General features: G+C 48.7%; 2 protein-coding genes across 4 annotated transcripts in view; one reads left to right on the top strand and one right to left on the bottom strand.

The window, feature by feature from the left end:
• The window catches only part of LOC121168477 (glutathione S-transferase Mu 1-like), a 135,940-nt gene that overhangs the window by 97,095 nt on the left and 16,762 nt on the right, over positions 1 to 22,083 (bottom strand). The window lies entirely within an intron of this gene.
• On the top strand, positions 1,676 to 7,157 carry LOC121168480 (glutathione S-transferase Mu 1-like). 3 transcript variants are annotated; one of them, XM_040998661.1, is made up of 8 exons: positions 1,676 to 1,792; positions 2,073 to 2,148; positions 2,528 to 2,592; positions 2,879 to 2,960; positions 3,052 to 3,152; positions 3,785 to 3,880; positions 3,967 to 4,077; positions 6,438 to 7,157. In XM_040998661.1, the coding sequence occupies exons 1-8, from the start codon at positions 1,757 to 1,759 to the stop codon at positions 6,525 to 6,527; spliced, it is 657 nt and encodes a 218-aa protein (XP_040854595.1). In that variant the 5' UTR covers positions 1,676 to 1,756; the 3' UTR covers positions 6,528 to 7,157. The 3 variants fall into 3 exon arrangements, with proteins under 3 accessions (XP_040854595.1, XP_040854596.1, XP_040854597.1); XM_040998662.1 differs by lacking the exon at positions 3,967 to 4,077; XM_040998663.1 differs by lacking the exons at positions 2,879 to 2,960; positions 3,052 to 3,152.

Consider the following 22,083-nt stretch of genomic DNA (forward strand, 5'->3'; position numbering starts at 1 on the left):
GTTGCAAGGGATCTGAAACCTACTTGCCAAAAGCTCAGAAGAAGTGTGGGGAAACTTAGGAAGAACCCAAGCCCATCACAGACACAGCACAGTGCCTAGTGCCCTTGTGTTGGGAGGCCACACTGACCCTATGCATTAGGGCAGAGGTCAGTGCAGGCAGGTGCATTACCATCCCCCACAGTGTACTTCTTGTCCTGGTGTCTGTGTATGAACTAGCACAGGTTAAAGGCAAAGTGACCAGATTCTGTCCTTATCTCCTCTAGATGAACGCACCAAATAAACACCACAAACACTGCCACCACCCACTCCTCAACCCCACACATGTAGGTGTGCTCTGGGAGCTCCTGTGAGGCCAAGGCTTCCTCTGGGTTCCACAGAAATGACCTGTAGGAATCACCCCAGCTAAGTCTGATGTGATGGCCCAACTGGCTAACCCTCTGTCTGCAAACTCCAGAAACCCATATAGGTGGCCATGTGTGTCCTGGCTGTTCCATTTCCCATCCATCTCTGTTTATGTCCTGGGAAAGCACCAAAGGATGTCTCCAAGCCTGAGGACACTACATCCACATGGGAGACCTGGAGGGGGCTCAGCTCCAACCACTGTGGAGTTGGTTCATTTGGGGAGTGAACCAGCAGAGGGAAGATCTTTGCTTTTCCTTCTCAATGTAAATCAGCCTTTCCAATAAAAATAAATGTTAAAAAAGAGAGAGAGAGAATTTCCCCAGTTGCTCAGCGTTGCTCCCACCAGCCCTGTGAGGGGGCCCCTCATTCACCCCATGGTTCTCCCAGTAGCTCAGTGTCATGGGGTGCTGCTGCTGGTGCTGCAGGCTCAGCATGCTGGGTTCAGTGGGAGTGGCTTGGGTGTCACCTGGGTATTCAGTGGGAGCAGGTCACAAACCCTCCTCAGTCTCCTTCAAGGCCATGTCCTGGTCAAGGAGGTCACCTATTTGACAACAGGACATTTCTGAGCTGCACCTCAGCCATGCCTCCTCTGTGCAAGGTGGGCCTCTTGGAGATTCACCAGCTGCTTGATGAAAGAAAAACGCCACCTGGTGAAGGCTTCAGTCAGAAGACCCAAGGGCTGGTTCCCCAAATCCCTTAAGGGACAATGCACAGTGCTTACTTTTTTCCTTCCATCCTGTGTCGGATCAGGCAGACCTCTGCCTTCTGGATTTGCTACTCCTGATGCGTGTCTCTGTGGGTTGTTGGCCTAGGAGCCTGGAAGTGCCCAATGCTGCTCTTCTATGGGGAGCTGACTTGAGCGCTCCATTACAGACACCCCACTTAGGCGCCAGCAGCTGGAGCTTTCCAGAGCCAGGGAGTGAGAACAGAGGGATGCCTGCGGGGGAGGGGCGAGAGCTGTGGCACTGTCTGCAGGCCTAGCTGGGCTGCCAAGGGCACTGCCAACTGCCAGGCCCCAGCAGAGGGTGGGCGCTCGGGAGGGCTAGGGAAACGGAGAGTTGGAGCGTCCCGACCTTGCTTGGGGAACACTGGGGTCCAGGATGAGCAGCAGCTTTCCGCTCCAAGGGATGGGGAACAGAGTGCTTCCTGTCTGAGGAACTGTGTGCAGACAGAGAAACCTGAGAGGGGCGGAAGGAGCCAGAGGGGAGAGGCCAGCTGGAAGGGGAAGGGCGGGGGCGGGACTCTTCCTCGTCCCAGGACCCGGATGAAGGCCCAGGCAGCCCTCTGAGCCCTCAGCACCAGCCACACCAGCGGGAGGAGCAGGAGCGACTCCAAAACCAGCACCATCAGCACCATGCCCATGACGCTGGGTTACTGGGACATCCGCGGGGTGAGTGAGGGATCGGTTAGGAGGGCTGGCGGGGGCAGCACAGAGCAGCTGGGGCTATTTTGATGCTGCTACTGTGGAAACTGGAGAAAGCCTTGGTCTTGTAGAAGCTGTGTGTGTGTGTGTCTGTGTGTGTGTCTGTGCGTGTGTGTGTGTGTGTGTGTGTGTGAGAGAGAGAGAGAGAGAGAGATGCGGGGATTAGATGCAGTACCTGGTTCTCTGGAGTTGAAGAGGTCAGCACGAGGGAACTATCTCTGATCTTCGCCCCCTGTGACCCCCCCAGCTGGCTCACACCGTCCGCCTGCTCCTGGAATACACGGACACCAGCTATGAGGAAAAGATATACTCCATGGGGGACGGTAATGCTCCTTCCTGCTCTCACCTCTGCGGGGCAAACGTGACTAACATTTGAGCCTGCCCCTACTCTGGTCCCTGGAGGGTGCAGATAGGTCCCCCCATTCTGGGTTCTAGGCGGTTTGGGATGGCAGGGAAACTGCTGGGGAACCCAGGTTCTGATTGGGTAAGGTTCTTTGCTTGGCTTCTCAACAATTTTTTCAAGAGGTATGTCAGGTTTAAAGCATGTATACACATTTTTTTCCCCCAGACTTTGAATGTGAAACTGACGGGTTCAGATCCCACATGCCTTGTCTTGGGGTCTTGCTCCTGACTCCCTGGGAGGGTCCCAGGAAAGAGTCTGCATACTTGGGGAGGTTTTGTTTCACTTGGTCTTCTCCACAGCTCCCGACTATGACCGAAGCCAGTGGCTGAATGAGAAATTCAAGCTGGACCTGGACTTTCCCAATGTACGTGCAGCGGATGGGAACCATAGGGGGAAGTGCAATGTGTCTCTGCCTCCACATCTTTCCCAAGGTTAAAGATTTCAGGACCAGAATCTTGTACTCAGATGCTGTCATTCCTGGTTCTCTATAAGGCTTTTCCATTGGGCTTACCCATTCCTTGTATGGAGTATATATTTGGGGCCTGCCATGGAACAGGCACAGAGGGTGCCAGGTCCCCTGTCTGCCCTTGCCCAGGGCAGGGGATGCTGGGCACCTGGGATCCCAGCTGACTTCCCTCCTCCCTCCCCAGCTGCCCTACCTGATTGACGGCACTCACAGGCTCACCCAGAGCAATGCCATCGTGCGCTATCTCGGCCGCAAGCACAACCTGTGTGAGTGGGGCTGGCTGAGGGTGTTGGGCTGTGGCTGTGCCCTGGGCCTGGCTGGGTGGGATGCTGAGGGTGTCTGCTGTGTGTGCTGCAGGTGGGGAGACGGAAGAGGAGAAGATTCGTGTAGACATTTTGGAGAACCAGGCTATGGACAACCGCTGGCAACTTGGCACTATCTGCTACAACCCTGACTTTGTGAGTGCCCCCACTGGACAGAACCTGGCAGTTTCAATGAGGAATTAACCTCTTGTGTTCATATCTGCACTACTCCTGAACCACCCAGGAGCACTGATTCTTCAAGCAATTTCATGTTATCAATACATTGATTCTGTGGTCTTTTAAATCTTGTGAAATCTAAGAATTGACTTCCAATCTCTTAGACATATACCAAATATCTTTGTTAAAAATCAGTTCTAAGACAGGATATTTTCTTCAGAATCACTTTTGGGCTACATCATGGTCATCTTTACCACCTGGTTCCAATATATGCCAGTAGCTGGTTGCAGAGTCCCAGTACATAAATATCATAGTTTTAGAAGGGAGCATCTTCAGGCATGGGCCCTGTTTCCCAGGGCTCTCGCTGTGCCCCCGCAGGGATAAGCAGATTTCCTCAATAGGCAGCCCAGGGTGAGCCCGAGGCCCTGGGTTCCTTTCCCTCCATCCTTTCATATCACATTCTCATCCTTTGTGAACTGTACACATCCCTGTGCCACATTCAGTGAGGATGGCTGCTCCCCTGGCCAGCGGGGCCATGTGCAGCCCTGGGCAGGCAGACCCTGTCCTGCGAAATTGTGTCTGCAGGTGCTGACAGTTGTTTGCTCCTTCAGGAGAAGCTGAAGCCTGACTATCTGAAGGGCCTCCCAGACAAGCTGACACTGTACTCCCAGTTCCTGGGGAAGCGGCCCTGGTTTGCAGGGGACAAGGTGAGGCAGAGAAAGGGAGGGAGGCAGGAGCAGGGGGCATGGTCGGTCTCCTCTGGTCCTGAGCTCTCTCCTCCTGGCTTCAACAGATCACCATTGCTGATTTCCATGCTTATGATGTCTTGGATGGGAACCGTATATTTGCTCCTGGTTGCCTGGATGCGTTCCCAAACCTGAAGGATTTCATGGCCAGATTTGAGGTAGCTTCCCAACCCTCCTCTCAGCCTCCTCTCCCCTCTTCTGGTTCCTTTAAGCTTTCTGAGTCCTAGAGTTGAGCTGCAGACCAACCCCTGCACCTACTGTGTCCAATGTATCTGCACAAGTTGTCTCTCCTACTTGATTCAAAGGGAGATTGAATCAATAGTGGGAAAGCCATTTGTCAGGCTCCCAAAGCCAGTCTCAGCTGTGCTGGGCTCCCAAGAACATCTGATGTGTATGTGCAGTGTTGGGCTTCAATGATCTGAGTGAGACTCCAAGGTGAGTGAGATGATTTTATTGTCTAGTCCAAGGAGCAACCTCTTGCCATAAGCAAGAAACACCCTGAATAAAATAATCGTGGGGTTTTTATAGTAAGAGCATCAAAAGCTACGTGGTAGTGAGCAAGTACATGATCAGGGGCTAACAGTGACACAAAACAAAAAGCATGCAACAGGAATTTATAACTTATAGGCTTGGGGGTCCTGATCATATCACTTCAATGCAGACAGCAATAAAACAGCATGCCTCTAAGGTAGCTGACTGTCCCACAAATCCAAAAACTCTAGAATTATCACTATCTCCTACCTGCCTCCAGGTCTTTCAGGAAACAAAAGCTTTGCTCCTAACAGGATGCAGGTGTCTCTTTGGAGATTCCAGACTTCCAGGAGTACAGTCACTTTTACAATTACCCCTTACAGGACAGCAGTAAGGCTTCTCTGAATTTTGTGCTACAAGGAGCAGCCTCAGGCCTTTGTCCTGTCTCCCACCAATGGAGACTGTAGGAGAGGCCTCTATTTGTGGCGGGCATCAGGGGGTGAGATGTGTTAGAATTGATCTTCAGTGTCAGAGACACAGAACTCCATGTACTTGATCTTGAATTGAACTAATGAGATCCTCATGTGGAAGCACTGAGCCCCCAGATGTATTGGTGCTGGATCTCAGTGGTCATAGGCAGCCCCTGGTGCAGGTTCTTGTCATGAAGAGTTGGTGGGGAAAACTTTCTTTCACTCTGTTTCCTCATTCCAGTGTTGCACATGTTCTGGCTGTGACCTGAGGCAGGTCGTTGATATTTAATTTTATGTACCTACAAATGTAACTTCACACTGGAACTGAGGCCAGTTTGAGAATGCAGGCACAGCGGGTTGGGGAGAGTAACACAGCATAGGTCTGAGGAGAACAGCATAGGCCTCACCTCTCAGGGTTACATTGTCACCAAGGGACATCTTGTTTGCCACAAAAGCTTTTATCACAGATCTGAGTGTTTGAGGTATTAGACCAACAGATTATTCGTTCTATGATCCATGTCCTGTTCCCCTCCCATGGAAAGATGTGCCTGCTCAGCTCATTCTCATCAGCTCTGGGTGAGGAACAGGACCGTGGCCTTGGGGATTATGCAACAGTTGTTGAGCTCTGTGTGCTGGGGATAGGGACCAGATAAAATCTATGTGCTGGATTGCGCAGCAACCCGCCCCCCACCCCACCCCCCCGGCCAGGCCTGTTAGGCTCAGAACACTTTGGGTCCCCCTGAATTCTTGAGAACCCTTGTGGACACTGTCAGTCCTGGCGTGTAGGTGCATGGCCCAGGAGTGTGCTCAGTACTGCTCACTGTGGCAGGACTCAGGAGAAGGGGAGTAAGGTTAGGCTCAGATACCAAGTGGAAGAATTAGGACTTCCTGTGTCAGGGGAAGGATTGGAGCCTGGCCTCGCTTTTCTTTGCTGATTTACCTCCTGCTGTCCCACAATGAGGGCCTGCTGAGTCACTGGGTGAGGTCTGGGTGGCTCTTCTTGCCGCCCTGGCATGATCTCAGCCCCTTAGTCCTGGTTGACATCCCTGCTGTGTGTGCAATGCCGGGAGGGGTCAGCCTCATTGTGAATAAGGGAGTGTGCAGACAGGAGTGCCAGGGCCTTTGTGGGTAGGGCAGAGAGGAGAACATTTTGGAGAGGGACAGCGGCAGCATGTGTCATACTCTGCCTGCTCAGTCTTTGACTGAGAAAGTTCATGATAGGTGTATCACACACTGGTGCAAGGCTGTGACCATCAGGCTCCCCTTGAGACATGGTAGCCAAAAGTGGATCATGCTGGGGGTAGAATGGCCTCTGAACCAGCACTGACATTGCCCTTGGCTACATAGCACCCAGCTTTAGTGTCTCCCTGCTGATCCATCATATGAGGTGTGGAGGGAGGTGTCTGTGATGAATAGTGAACTCCCCTTGGCTATGGTCCTATGGAGATGTCAGTGCAGCCACCACAGCCCTGTGCAGTGGCCGCTGTTGGTCCCGCTTGCCTGTGCCTACACTGGGGCTGCAGGAATCCCAGGAAAACCACAGATTCTGAGCTCTGCTCCTGTTTCTGCCCCTGCAGGGCCTGCCGAAGATGGCTGCCTACATGAAGTCCAGCCGCTTCCTCCCAGTGCCTATGTATTTAAAGCTGGCCTCCTGGACAGGAAAATAAGACTCTGGAATGAGGTGGGAGGGCTGTCGGAAGCTCAGCCCTGCCTCAGCCTACTCATTCCTCTCCCTCCTCCCACCTCCCCAGCCTGCTGCCCCCTGTCCTCTAAGGCAGCCCTTCCCATAGAAGCCCTGGCCAGCCTCAGCTCTGCCCTCTTCATCCTCAGCCCCTGGGCTTTTCCTCCTGCACTAAGGCCAACCCCATGGCCCTGTCTCTGCCATGAGGGGCCCTGAATGTCCCTGAGTTCCTCAGATGCCAGAGAGGTCTCTGGGCCTGTGCTGGCCCTGTTCCACAGCAAAATCTCCCTGGCACTGCCTGTTCCCCAGGAAGCTTGAATCTCAGCCCGCCTGTCCTCTTCTCCTGGGAGCCCTGACTTGGCACTGGTCTTGCTGGAGTTTGGGTATTTTCTTTTTTTTTTTTTTTTTGTGGCCACAGCAGTGCCTAGCAGAGCAGGGTGCTGTGGGTGTGTCTGGTCCGCTGGGGTTCCTTGGTGTCATTTCTCAGTGCTGTCCATGTTGCTCTGTTCTTCTCTTTGGTTCCCTCCTTCTGCCTGGGTCCTCATTCCTGCAGTATGGTGCCAGAGCTCAAGCACCCCTGCAGCTGGGCCCTGGTTCTGTGAGCTGCTGGGCTGATGGAAAGAGGTGGCTGTCCATGGGTCCACCCCTGCTGAGACCCTTCCCCAGATGGCCTTCCTGTTATGCATATTCATTGTCTTTTTTTTCAGATTGTTTTATAATAAAAAAAAACCCACTGTATTGTAATTGTTGTTTTACCTATGTTTTTTACACCAAATGAATCTTGAATCATAAAGAAGAGAATCCCTCCATGTCTTTCCTGTGACATGTGTCAGGGTGCTTGTCATATAGTAGCTATCCAGGAAGTTTGGAAATGTGGAAAAATTTCCAGCGCTAGTGTGTTTATTTATAATAAATGCTTGGAGGGAAAGAGTGAGACAGGCATCCCCACACACTCACATACATACCAGTCCCTAACCCCTCCTGCACGAACATTGGGGAAGTCCAGGTCCAGCTTGAATTTCTCATTCAGCCACAGGCTTTGGTCACAGTTCAGAGCTGTGGAGAAGACCAAGTGAAACAAAACCTCCCAATGTGTAGCTTCTTCCCTGGGACCCTCCCAGGGAGTCAGGGGTAAGACCCCAAGGCAGGGCATGTGGGATCTGAACCCTCATCTCACATTCAAAGTCTGAGGAACAGAATGATGTACAGGCTCTGAACCTTGCATGCTAATGGTTCAAAAACATGTGTGAATATCTAAGCAAGTTCCCAACCCAATCACAGACACACCAGTGCCCAAAAAATCTCTTCTAGCCCCCTGTCTTGGGATGATAACTCCACCACTCAAGGCCAAGGGTAGGGGCAGACTCAGATGTCACTCAGCATTAGGGCAGAGGTCAGTGCAGGCAGGAGCATTACAGACCCCATGGAGTGTCCTCATAGCTGGTGTCTGTGTGTTCCAGGAGCAGGCTGATGCCTTGAGCCAGCTTAGGGGGATGTGAGGGGGAAGAGGTTAGAGAAAGAACAACCCACTTGGTAATTTCCACAACCACTGCTGTCCCCACTGCTAGGCCGGCTCGGAGAGACCTAGGGAGGCTGAGGAACAACAGCTGCTCAGATCTGCCCCCGCCAGCCCTCCAAGCAGATCCTTTGTTCCCCCAGAGAATGTTCTAGTAACCCAGCGTCTTGATGTTGCTGGCTGAGTGGAGCAGCCTGGGGTTTCATCTGGGTTCTCAGGAAGGGCTGGACCCCTCCCCTTCTGCCCCTTCTGCCCCTCTCCCCTCTCAGGGATGTCTTGCTCACGTCTCATCAGAACCTTTAAAGACAGGGCTCTGCTCCTGCCCCAAAGAGGCTCTCCCGCTTTCCTTCACATCCTCCTGGACATTGCCCTCAAGGTCATTGTCTTGGTCAAGGTGGTCACCTATCTGACAATGAGAAATTTGTGAGGGGCACCTCAGCCATGCTGCCTCCTTGCAAGATGCACTTGCTGGAGATTCACCAGCTGGCTCAAAACACTGGTGAATGACCATAAGGCTTCAGTCAGAGGATCCGAGGGCTGTTACCCCAAATAACTTAAAGACCAACACAGAGCCTCTTCTTTGTTCCCATTGCACCCTGTCGGGGCATCCTCCATCTTCTGGGGTCCCTAGTGGGCTGGGAGTTAACTTCGATTTTCCTGCTCCCTGAAGGTTGAGCCCAGCACCACTCTCCATGGAACTGAGGAGACGTGAGCAGGAGAGGCACAGAGGGGTGGGCCCATCAACAACGCTGCCTCTGCCCTCACTGAGCACTCAAACCAACTTCCAGGCTAGGCTGCCTCTGCCCTCACTGAGCACTCAAACCAACTTCCAGGCTAGGCTGCCTCTGCCCTCACTGAGCACTCAAACCAACTTCCAGGCTAGGCTTATGGAGATCCAGAGACTTGGGCAGCAGACCCTGAACACCAGCAGCATCGTGTCAATGACACTGCATTACTGGGACATGCACAGGTTGAGCAAGTGGTCTGCCCAGCAGGTGGGTGATGGCATGAAACCTGCAAGAGGCACAGGATAAGATTTTTGTCCCAGCTGCTCCACTTCCCATCCAACTCTTGCTTATGGCCTGGGAAAGCAGCAGAAGATGGCCTGAAGCCTTGGGATCCTGCACCTGTGTGGGAGACCTACAAAAAGTTACTGGTTTCTGACTATGCATTACTCACCTCCAGACGTTGCTGCTACTTGGGAAGTGAACCAGCAGACAAAAGACCTTTCTATCTCTGTCCTTCTGTAAATCTATCTTTCCAATAAAAATCATATATATAAATATGAACACTTGAATTCCGCCCAGCTGAGATGCTGTTCTGCAGTCACCTTCAAAAACACCCGAAATTCCCCCTATCTTGTGCTTTTCCTTCACCCAGCTCAACTCTCCAGAGCCTTGACCCCAGAGGAGAGGCAAAGTGCGATAGCTGGTATAAGCCAGGGCAGCACTGCCCTTGTCCTCCTGGCACTCTGCTGGCTTGTGCTATATAAACCCCACCCCTAACTGACTCTGCCGCATGTGTGTGTGCATGCTGTTAGCTAGCCCCGCTCAGGTCTATTTTCCCTTTTTAATAAACCTGCTCTGCTGGTTGAACAACACTCTGGGCCAAATTTTCCACCAAGCATCCAAGGACAAGGACATACTGAAATAGACATAGACTGCCATTCGGAAAGAATCAAGTGGTTTCTCACACCTGGAGGCGAGAAGCCAACACCATCTCAGAACAATCGAGGCTACACAAGTAACATCCTACCCAGAGATCTGCATGGGTCTGCGGCCTCCTCACCTATGTAGCAGACATTTAAAAATAAATACATTTAATTTAAAAAAATAAATAAACTTCTCTGGCCAGGAATTTGTCTCTCCTCTCTGTCCTGCTCTGATTGCCTTACAACTCTGCTTCACATCTGTTCCCCTTCCATTGCTACATCTCACGCTGTGGCCTTTGAAACCTGCATGTCCAGAGATGCCCATCAAGGACCTCCGTGGTCCAGCAGTCCTCGGCGGTTTGGCAGGGGCTGTCCATCACAGACCCCTATACCTTCAAAGGGTTCAGCTGAGCTGCCAGATCTTAGCACCTCCCCTAACTACCTGTGTGTGTGCCCATAACACAGTGACTCTGAAAAACCGAATGAACTCAGACACCATGAGGTGAGACAGGCAAGGAGGGCCAGCTAGGTCCTAATTAGTCCCCCTGAGAGCAGGAAGCGCTACCTTCTGCACCTGGTGCCTGAGCCCCATCTCACTGTCTCTAACCTATCTCCCCTCCAGCCCAGCTCCCAGCCCCCAGGCTGGACAACACTCAACTGTGCTTTGTGCAGCTTCTGAGCAGGAGAGAGAGGGTCCAGGTTGTGGACAAAGGATTCCAAGAGACCCAGGGCCACCTGCCCCTACAGCCTCAGGATAGCAATCCCCAGCTCCTCTCTCTCCCACAGTGGGGCTGGCTCTTCTTAAATCTCCAAGTCAGGACTTGAGCCAGAGCTGAGAAGGAGTTGAGAACGATAGGAAAGTCTCTAGACTGAAAACCCAGGACCAAAGCCTCAAACTAAAGCCCAGATGGTGACAAACTAGGCTTTTATCAGACACATTGGTCCTGGGTGACAGACAAGTAGCAATGAGGGGAGCTCATTATGTCCCCCATATCCAGACTGTACCACATGTGCCTTCTCTCCCTGCTCTCCTTGCCCCTTCCCCCATTGGCTGGGCCTTCAGTTATTTTTCTTTTCTTTTCTTTTCTTTTCTTTTCTTTTCTTTTCTTTTCTTTTCTTTTCTTTTCTTTTCTTTTCTTTTCTTTTCTTTTCTTTTTTCCCTTTTCTTTTCTCTTCTTTCTTTTCTTTTTATTAAGATTTGTTTATTTTTTATTTGGAAGGCAGAGTTACAAAATGTAGAGAGCAGAGAACTGGTCTACCTGCTGGTTCACTCCCCAAATGGCTGCACGGCCTGAGCTGCAAAGTCTTAAGCTTAGCTTTGAGCTTATTTCAGGTGTCATACAGGGATGAAGAGTCCCTGAAGCTTCCACTTCCCATCCAGCTCCCTGCCTATGGTCTGGGAGAGCAGCAGAAAATGCCCCCAAAGCCTTGGGATCCTGCACCCATGTAGCAGACATGGAGGAAAGTTCTGGCTCTTGACTTTGGATTAGCTCAGCTCTGGCCATTGTGGCCACTTGAGGAGTAAACCAACAGATCTTTCTCCCTGTATCTCCCTATATCTGCCTTTTCAATAAAAATAATTTTTTTTAAAATTGCACACCTGGATCTTCTGTTCTGTGTCCCTATGTGCAGCCCATACAACAGAGACCTAAACATCCCACCCCAGCCAAGTCCATGGATGGCCACAGCCACAGCCCCATGCCCAGCACCCCTTTCTCTGAGCAAGGGCACACAGGAGACCTGGCACCCTCTGTGCCTGGCCCATGGCAGGCCTGGATAAACGTGATGTACAAGGATGAGTGAATTGGGACACACAACCTCATGAAAGGCAGCACAGACAGCCAGAAATGATATTGACTGAGCACAAGGTCCTGATGCTGAACCCTCTAACCATGGGAAGGATGTGGAGGCAGAGACATCATTCATGACCCTGCTCCCTCCAACACCCCATCCTCTGCATGTGCGTTTCGGAAGTCCAGGCCCAGCTTGAATTTCTCATTCAGCCACTGGCTTTGGTCATAGTCGGGAGCTGTGGAGAAGATCAAGTGAAACAAAACCTCCCCCGTGTGCAGACTTTCCCTGGGACCTTCCCAGGGAGTCAGGGGCAAGACACTGAGGCAGGTCATGTGGGATCTGAACTCTTCATTCTCACATTCAAGGTCTGGGAAAAGAATAATTTTAAGGGCTCTGGACTTTTCATGCCAAAAGCTTACTAAAGGTATAGGGAAGAACACAATATTGAAACGTGGGTTCCCAGTACCCCCTCCCAGGCCCCTGCCTTGGAAGGCCACACTGCACCTTCAGGGGCCAGGGAAGGGCAGGCTCAGCTGCAGCTAAGGAGGCCTGCACAGGTGAGCAATGGGAGGCCTCCCTGGGTAACTCCCTGTCAATCAGCATCAGCTGAGCCAAAGTCTGAGCAGGAAAGGACCCCATCGTGCATCTCTTCCTCATAGTTGGAGAGCAGCAGGCCAGCCAGCAGTGTGAGCCAGCTTGCAGAGTTGTGCCTGAGTTCGGTGACAGAGTGACTCTGATGCTGTCCTTATCTGCTCCAGGTGAGGCAGCACCCAAAAACCTAACACCCCCCTCTCTCACAAACACATACCGGCACTCACACACATTAGCACACAGTGGCACATGATGACACAGGCACACACACTGCAGCTCCCAGAAACTGGATCCTAGAACAGCCCCAGCTACACAGCACCTGCCCTGCCCTGAGGTGGATCCCTTGCTTCTCATGCAAATGCCCAGTAATCCAGCATCATGAGCCTCTTGCTGGGGAGGTGATCTCAGTGGGAATGAGCTGTGACTTCAGGGCAGTGCTCTGGGCTGGCAGGGACATGACCTGGCTGAGAACCGGTCTTTTTCCTTTTTCCAGGAGATCTGGAGGCCTGCAGTTTGGCATTGATCCCTATCTGTAACAAATAGGAAGATCCAAGTTAGCTCCTAGTCCCAGAGGTTTCCAGAGGCTGAGCACATGCAGGGCCAGAGTGTGATTAAAGAGAGAGAGAGAGAGAGAGAGAGAGAGGGAGAGAGATCCCATGTGTGTATTTGCTTGGCAAGTGCTTGCAATTCCCTGGTTTAGGCTAGGCAGAGGGCAAAACCAGGAGCAAGAACTTCATCCAAATCTTCCACATTGGTGACAGGGCTGCAATTACTTGACCCATTTTCTGCTGCTCCTCGGAGTCTCATTGGCTGGAAAATGGAATCCAGAACAGGAGCTGGAAACCAAACCCGTACACACTGTTGTTGGATGTGGGTCTCCCAATAGTCATCTTAGCTGTTGGACCCAACTCTTGCTCTTGTGCTAATTTTTGAGTCCTCTTTCTCATCCTTACTTTTACTTGCTTATCATTTCCTATTTAGTTTTTGTTTCGGACTAAAATTCTTATCAATTTAGATAACAATTTCATTAAATTAGTTTCCTGTTCAGCAAGCATGTTGGTGAAGGTTGATATATTTTTAATGTCTGTACTATTTCTTTGTTTCCATAATTTTTAAACCTGAACCTTGCTTCTATTCTACTTTTCTGAAATCCTACTTTATTTTTTCTCATGCTTTTTTGTTTTTCATTTTTATTTGAAAGTCAGAGTAAAGCAGAGATCTTTCATCTGCTGGTATACTCCCCAAGTGGCACAACAGCCAGGGTTGGAGCAGGCAGAAGCCAGGAGCTGAGAACTCCAACTGGCTTTCCCACGTGACTGCAGGGGCCCAAGCACTTGAGCCATCTCCCGCTGCTTTCCCAGGCACAATGCAGGGAGCTGGATCACACATCTCATAAGTAACACCATAGTCAGTTGCTCAGGTTTGTCTTCTGTACCCTTCATGTACTCTTTATGCAGATATTTTAGGTGTGTACCAGTGAATAAGATCTCTCTCTCCTTTTCTGCCTTTCAAATAAAAAGGAAGAACTGAAAAGGACTCTTGAAATAAGTAAATACATATCTATGTATATATAACTTGTGAATGAAGTAAAAGTAATGCATAAAAAAGGAAAATCACACACAATCACATTTGGCCCATTTGAATCATGGGATATTTTCAAAAAAGGAGTGTGTTCTAACGATTATCATGGACCACAAACAGGTATAGCCTAAAGGTGTCACCCAGTGCGCACACTACAGCCGAGGACGCTTATAAATCACTGTCACTATGAGCCCAAATCCAGACACGGAGAGTCATCTTAGAGAATGTGGTGTTTGTGGTTTTTCTCTCAGACACAGCCTGCAGGAGCAGACTGACTTAGAAGGAGGGGGCCGGCAGAGGAAGGGAGAGGGAGGAGAAAGCCAACGTGAAAAACTTAACTGAAAACAGAGCAGCTTTGTTCCCGTTTTTTTTTTTTGGGTGGGGGGTTTTGATTGTTTGTTTTGGTTTTTAATTTTTCCAAGGTCTGCAATACTGCAAAAACAAAACAAAACAGCAAAACACACAAAAAACAAAAAACAAGGAAGTTAAAAAATGAGTGAGTTCATAGTGTGTTTATCTTTTTGCCTGCCTTAGCTTGCTTATCATAATATACTTCAGGTTCACCCGTGTTTCCACAAGTGCCGCAATTATTTCAACTGTTTATTATGACTGAAGAGCATGCCATGATGTGTGTGTGTGGCACATTCTCTTTTCCCATTCATTCATTGATTGACACAGGGTTGATTCCTTATCTTGACTATTGTAAATAAACAACAGAGGGAGAGCTTGTCTTCGACATACTCATTTTGCCTCCTTTGGTTCAGGTTAGGATTAATGAATCCCATTGTAGTTCTTTTATTTATTTATTTATTTATTTATTTATTTATTTATTTTAGGAAATGTCATATGATTCTCCATATATGACTGTAGTGGTTTACATTCCCAGCAACAGTATGGAAGGGTCCCCTTTTCTCCATATCCATAGGAGCATTTTCCCCCTTGGTAACAGACACACCATGGGATGAGGTGGTATTTCCTGGTGGCTTTGATTTGCATTTCCCTCATTGTCACGCCACCTCCAGTGGAGCCTGCGTGAGAAATCACCAGGCCGAGGCGGAAGCTTCAGGGAAGGATGCCGCCTGGATTCAGCTGCGTCTCCAGTGGTCTTGGCATTCCTGGCTGCACTTTCTTTGCTCTTATCTTTATGGCTGGAATAATGCTATTTATGTGCAGCAAGAGCTCAATATTCCTTTATAGTTCTATGAAGCCTTCTGACAGGAGACTGGACAAGGATTGCAAGCAGTATGGGATCAAAACTATCAGGTCACTAGCTTTAATAAACCTACTTGGGACTATTTTTGAGGAATCCTAAAAAGAATATTATAGTATGGCTTAAAAAGCCATACAGGAAGAAAAACTAAGAAAAATAGACAGGTTAATATTAAAACCAATGTAAGGCACAAAACACAATGAGAGCTAACCACTTAATGATTAAAACTGCAGCTGGTGCCAAACTGTGTCCACAAGAAATAGCAACCGCAGTCTGTCACCAGGCTATTAGAGGACAATCTTTTCTCAACAGACCTGCTTACCTCCCTGGAATAATTGCAAAAATGTAACCACATGAATAAACAAAGAAAATGTCCCTTTGCATTATTTTATTGTGTATAAGTTGATGTATTGCTTTTGCAAAAGACACTCAGATACAGCTGCCTTGAGTTGTTGTGTCTGTCACTCGCTGAATCCTTGCCCACCGTTCCCGGTGTCCTGTTCCTGTCGGACTGCTTGCTCCTGGCCGAGCTGGTCCGTCACACCTCATGATTGGTGTCAAGGAGCATTTTTCATATCTCTGTTGGTCATGTGTTTGTCTTTTCTTCGGAAATGTCTGTTCATGTCTTTTTTCTTTGTTTAATCAGATTTTCTGCTACTAAGCAGTTTTTTAAGATTTTTATATATGCTGCATATTAATCCTTTGGTGGATGCATAGTGTGCAAATATTTCTCTCCCATTCTGTTAATTGTTTTCTTATGTGGCTGCTTTTTTTTGTGCAAAACCCTTTGGACTTGATAAAACCCATTTTCCTGTGTTTATTTGGTTACCTGTGCTTTTGAATTTTTTATTCACACAAAGCAAAACGAACAAAACCAAACCCATTGTTCACAGCACTCTCGTGGAACATCTCCCTTGTTTTCTTCTTGCACTGTTACAGTATCTGTCAGCAATTTCATTTGGCTTTGTCGACAGTGAGTGACAGGTGGGGTTTCTGTGATTCTTCTCTAATTGGATATCCTGTTTTTCTAACACCATGTATTGAGCAGGTTTCTCTTTTCCCTCTATGTGTTCTCAGACCCTTGTCAAAAATCAGTTGACTATGTGTGTATTTATTTCTATTCTGTCCTATTTGATCCCAGACATTCTGATGCGTAATGCAGATGTCTGAAGTTGGGCTTAACCCTCTGAGTCACAACATCTATCCTTCTCTATTCGTTCTTGATATTGTTATTATTATTATTATTATTATTACTTAATGCTGGTCTCTATCCAACATCTCTGATTGTCAGAGACGAGCTCCAGCTGACTGAGAGCTTGCAAAGGATGCGTGGATCGGCGAGATGATAGGAAGAGATAAGACACAGACCACTATGGCTTGATGCTCATAGTGGACAACTCAGAAAAGTTGCCTTCTTTATTTATACACAAATCATCACAAGCTTTTGCACCATATCCAATTGTTTCATTTTTACTTCATGGTTAAGAGAATACAAAAAACAATCCTAAGGAAAATATTTTTTTTTAAGATTTATTTTTATTATTTTTTCATTGGAAAGGCGGATATACAGAGAGGAGAGACAGAGAGGAAGATCTTCTGTCCGATGATTCACTCCCCAAGTGAGCGCAATGGGCCGATACTATGCCAATCCGAAGCCAGGAGCCTCTTCCGGGTCTCCCACGCGGGTGCAGGTTCCCAAAGCTTTGGGCCATCCTCGACTGCTCTCCCGGGCCACAGGCAGGGAGCTGGAAGGGAAGCGGGGCTGCTGGGATTAGAACCGGCGCCCATATGGGTTCCCGGGCGTGCAAGGCGAGGACCTTTAACCACTTGCGCCACCGCGCCGGGCCCAGGAAAATATTTTCAACAAACCATTACTCATTGAAACCTGCAGTCACCTGGCTGAAGCCAGGAACTCCACGGTTGGCAGCGCATGTGGTTACATGGTGACAAGTAGTTTACTTATACGCAAAATCAATTTTTACTAAACACAATCAAAATTGCCTAAAATATTAAGAGTACAGAATTAAAAGATCATAAACGAAAGGATTTTATAAAAGTATATAACAGATTCTTTGCTAATTCTTATAATCAAATCATGCATTAATTCCCGTCACCTTCACCTAGTGCTGATTCAATTGTTTTTCATCCTTTTGTTAAAGGGCAGTGAAAGGGATCAAGGCAGCTCAGCCAATCTACAAACAGAGGGCCTTTACAAGAAACTTTCTTTCATCTATATAAACTGCTTTCTTTCCCTAAATATAAGTGCCAATATAAGATAAAGATTTTAAACCATTTTGAGGGGGTTCACATTTACTTCCTTATAAAAGATGCCCCATATACTTTTGCTTTCTGTGGTAAGAAACTAAAATGCGTCATATCATGTGTTGTAACAGTTCGAGGTGCATGGTAAACAAACTCTTTGTACTTCCATGATTGCCATCTGTTGCAAGATATTATCAAGCCATTTCTTAAGGAAAACATTACTTACACTAGGGCAAACTTTAGGACAAAAGTGGGCACATAACAGGATGTTTGGAAACATAGTGGGCTCAATTATGCTATTGTATACTTTTAACTGTGTGTCATAGCCTTACTGTTACTAAAGGTGTTTTTATTATAACATGATTGATCAATTTGAGGTGTCATACCAGTTACAGGAATCACTTCACATTAGCAGAAAAACAACAACAACACCCTCAGAAGAATTCTATGAAACATCAGAGAGGTGATTGAGTTCCATACAATGGGTGAGGCAGCAATGAGGTGACCAGAGACATTCTGCCGGGCCTTGCCTCGCTGCTAGAAACTCCTCGTAGCCTTGCTAACTGAGGAGCAGTGCTCATCACACACCCGTGCCATCTGACCCAACTGCATGGCTCCCCACATCTGATCTTGAACTGGAGGCTATAGTATACTGCAGTCAAAATTTTATGTTTGTTACCCGATTCCCAAATGTCCACCTGAATCTTCTTTTCCATCTCCACCCACCCCCTCCGCAACACCTACAACAGATATTAACACCCAGAATTTCACCCAAAGTCCTTTCTTGCATGCTGCAGACAGCCCCACTCACACAGGTTGTGCTTGTGGGCGAGGCAGCACAGGATGGCATTGCTCTCAGTGAACTTGTGAATCTTGTCAGTCATAGGGCAGGTGGGATGAGGAAGGAAGTCAGCTGGGCTCCCAGGCACCGAACACCCCCTGCCCTAAGCCAGGGAACCTAGCACCTTCTCTGGCCATAGCCCAGGTAAGCACTAGAGACATACTCTGTACAAGGAAAGAGTGAGCTTTGACACAAACCATCACAGAACAGCTTTGTACGGAACTATGGGTGACAGGGGTTGAGCACAGGCCATGGTTCTGTGCTGTGGAGACATCTTGCACCTACCCTCTCCAATAATCCATCCCCTGTATGTATGTTAGGAAATTCCAGACCCAACTTGAATTTCTCAGCCACTAGCTTTGGTTACAATCAGGAGCTATAGGGAAGACCAAAAAAAAAAAAAAAAAAAAGGCCAATATACCTCCTCTCCCTGGGACCCTCCCAGTGAACCCTTCCAAGGCAGGTCATCTAGGACCTCAAACCCTCATCTCAAATTCAAGGTTGGGGAACAGAATAATTGTAAGGGTTCTGGATCCTACATGCCAAAGGCTTACACAAAGTAGTGCAAAAACCTTAAGGAAGCAATCAAATCAATTACTAATAACAGGTGCCCAGCACTATGCCTTGAAAAACTACGTTGTACCCTCCAGATCTTTCCCAGGTAATGGAGGCCTGCACAGGTGAGCAACAGATAGACACCCTTACGTGACTCCATTTCAGTAGGCATGCAATGGGTCTGAACAATCAGGTACGCTACAGCCCTGCATGGTGAATTTCTTTTCCTCGTAGCTGGAATGTATCTATTCCTGAAGCAGATTATAAGCTGAACAAGCTGGGAGAGACACTGTGGGGGAAGCATCAGAGATGGAGAGATCTTACCAGCATGAGTTTGTCTCCTTTAAGTGAGAAAAACACTCCACAAGAAATGCAGAGAGGAACAAATAGAGAGAGGAAACACAACACAGAGGAATCCACTCGGGGAGCTCTGGAGAACATCAGGCAGAGGCTTCCAAAGGCAGTGGGTTATAGAGTTCTCTCCCCATTCCACAGCCGCCTAGCTGGTCCCAGCCCCACGACCACCACCACTGAGGAGGAAGTCCCCTGTCACCGCACATGAGTCAGGAACCCTGATGAACATGAACTCCATGTCATGGACATGAGCTGTGAATGCACACTCAGATTACAAGCATCAGCAAAAACAGGCCTGGATTCTCTGGGTGCCCAGAGCAAAGGGGGTAGGGCCTGGTTGCAGTGCCATCCATTGGGCCAATCCTGCTCTACCACACCCCCAAGACCCACCAACCAGAGGCCTGCAAGACTTACTTCTGCCCCAACAGGCTGTTTAGGATTAAGATTGAATTCTGGTCACCCCCACACTCTAACCCTGGCCAACAGCTCTCCTCCCCAATCCAGTGTCTTCTGAGTCCACAAACTTGGCAGTGCACAATACAGACAAAGCAAGACTGTGAAAGAGCACAGCTCTCCTCTCTCCCTCCCTTCCTCTCCTGACACCGCTCAGCCTCCCTGTCTCGGCCAGCCTCCCTATCTCGGCTCCTGGGTTCTCAAGAGCTCTGAGAGGCTCGGGCCACTAAAGCCAGGTCAAAAAGCGAACTCCTATTACAGGATTTTAATTCAGCTCCTGAGGCCAAAAGCTCCTCTAGATCTCATAAATCCAAGCCCACGGAGAAGGGAAGACTCTCAAAGCGGAGGGTTGGAGGGTGGTTTCCGTGGTTTCCTTGAAGATGGGTGATTGAGCCTTTTGGTCCAGTAGCTAGGATCATGTGCACTGCCTATTCATGCTTTTGCATGATTAGGAAGTTTTTTTTTTTAATGTGTTATATATTTATTTTTAACATTGAGAGGCAGATTTACAGAGAGAGGTCTTCCACTCTGGTTCACTCTGCAACTGGCTACAAAGGCTGTTGTTGGGTCTGTCTGAAGCCAAGAGGCAGGAGTTTCTTCTGGGTCTCCCACATGGCTGTAGGGAACCAAGGTTTCAGCCATTCTCCACTGCTTCCAGTTCATAAGCAGGGAGCTGGATTGGAAGTGGAATAGCCAGGAGAAGAACTGGTGCCCATACGCGATGCTAGTGGCATTGGTGGAAGATTAGCCTGTTGAGTCACTGTACCACCCACAACTTTATTTATTTATTTTATTTAAGATTTATTTTTTTATTCTGAAAGTCATAGAGAGGAGGGAGAGCCAAAGAGATTTTCCATCTGCTGGTTCACTTTCTAGATGACCTCAACAGCCAGCACTGGGTCAGACCAAAACCAGCACCTGAGTGCAGTGGTCACAGAGAGAATGTAGAATATGCTGTAAGAGCGACCACAGCCCTGTCCCACCATTGGCCGTGGCCACGCACTGCAACCAGAGAAGAGCCTGGAGACTCCCCAGGATGTGCTGTGAGCAGACCCTGAGCTGTCTGGTCCTGGATCAGAGCCTGGCTTTTGTTGCTGATGCATGTGTTCTAGGGTAGCAGAGGGTGGCACCAGGGCCTTTGAAGTCCCTGTGACCTGTGCCCCGTGGTCCAACCTGCACAAGAAAGATGCTCTACCTGCCAACTTTCATGTCTGATGACAGAGCCTGTTTCAAAACCGAGAGAAACTGAATAAATGGGCCTGAGGTTGATTTTCCTTTATATTTTTTGAAAGATTTATTTATTTTATTGGAAAGGCAGATGTAAGGAGAGGAAGATCTTCTGTCCGATGGTTCACTCCCCAAGTGAGCGCAACGGCCGATGCTATGCCAATCTGAAGCCAGGATCCAGGAACTTCTTTCCGGGTCTCCCACATGGGAGCAGGGTCACAAGGCCATGGGTCGTCCTCAACTGCTTTCCCAGACCACAAACAGGGAGCTGAATGGGAAGTGGAGCTGCCAGGATTAGAACCAGTGCCCATATATGATCCCGGCACGTTCAAGGCAAGGACATTAACCATTATGCTATCACACTGGACCCAATATTCTTTTCTTATTTTTAAGATTTATTTACTTTCATGTCAAAGGCAGAGTTGCAGAAAGAGACAGACGTCTTCTATCCATTGACTAATTCATTCCCTGAATGGCTACAATAGCCAGAGCTGGTCCAATTCAAGTCAGGAGCCTGGAGCTTCTTCCAGGTCACTAATATGGGTGCAGAGGCCCAAGCACTTGTGCCATCCTCTGCTGCTTTCCCAGGAACTTTAGCAGGGAGCTGCATTGGAAGTGGTGTGTCTAGGACTTAAACCAGCACCCATACGGAATGCTGACAGCGTAAACAAAAGCTTAGCATACTATGCCACAAAGCTGGCCCCAAATTTCCCATGCTTTTATTTTATGTAAAAAATGGATATGTGAAGAGATGAGCAGATCATTAACAAAAAAGTGGGTTTGAAAGTTAGAGGGCAAGGTTGCTGCACTGCAGAAAAGCAGGTTCTGGAAACTAGCTAACACTTGCTTAGGTCCAGGATGTCAACGAGGGAGGGGGGAGCTCAGACATAATACCAAGGGGCGGGCGGAGCCTAGTCTCTGTTCTCAATGTCTCCCACCTATTCAGGGTGGTCCATACTTCCCAATCAAGGCCCTGCCTGTGTCCAGACTCAGGGAACACACTGGGCCTCCACATGAATTCTCCCACACAGTGCTGTCAGCATCTAGTTGGCATAGGCTGGGTGTGCTGCTAGACACCCTGGCATGCACAGCACAGCCTCACAGCTAATATGATGAGGTCCCAAACACCAGCAGTGCTCATTTTGAATGGCTGAAAATGTGCCATGGACAAACACTGCCTTCAGTGTTCTGGCCAGCAGGAAGCAGAGCAGGAGACCCACATCCTGGAGACCAGCCAGCCAAGGAGACTGCTGCAAGAAGGAGATGGGGAGAGTCTAGCTCCACGGGCCATTTCTGTGGGTTTCTGGCTGCAGATCAGGAAAGAAAGGAGGAGATTGGATGCAACTCGGGTGAGGAAACGAGGAGTGAAGAAATGACAAGTCAGGGTGGAGGAGGCTGAGCTACAATGTTGTCACAAGGCTGTGCAAAAGTCAAGAGCAGTCTGTGGATCTCCACTCAGGTTTAAAGGAGAAATCTCAGAGTGGCTGTTTCTAATGCTTCTAAAAAT

Source organism: Ochotona curzoniae, unplaced genomic scaffold, assembly GCF_017591425.1.
Source record: "Ochotona curzoniae isolate NIBS_2020 unplaced genomic scaffold, NIBS_Ocur_1.0 scaffold_1037, whole genome shotgun sequence".
NCBI classification, from domain to species: domain Eukaryota; kingdom Metazoa; phylum Chordata; class Mammalia; order Lagomorpha; family Ochotonidae; genus Ochotona; species Ochotona curzoniae.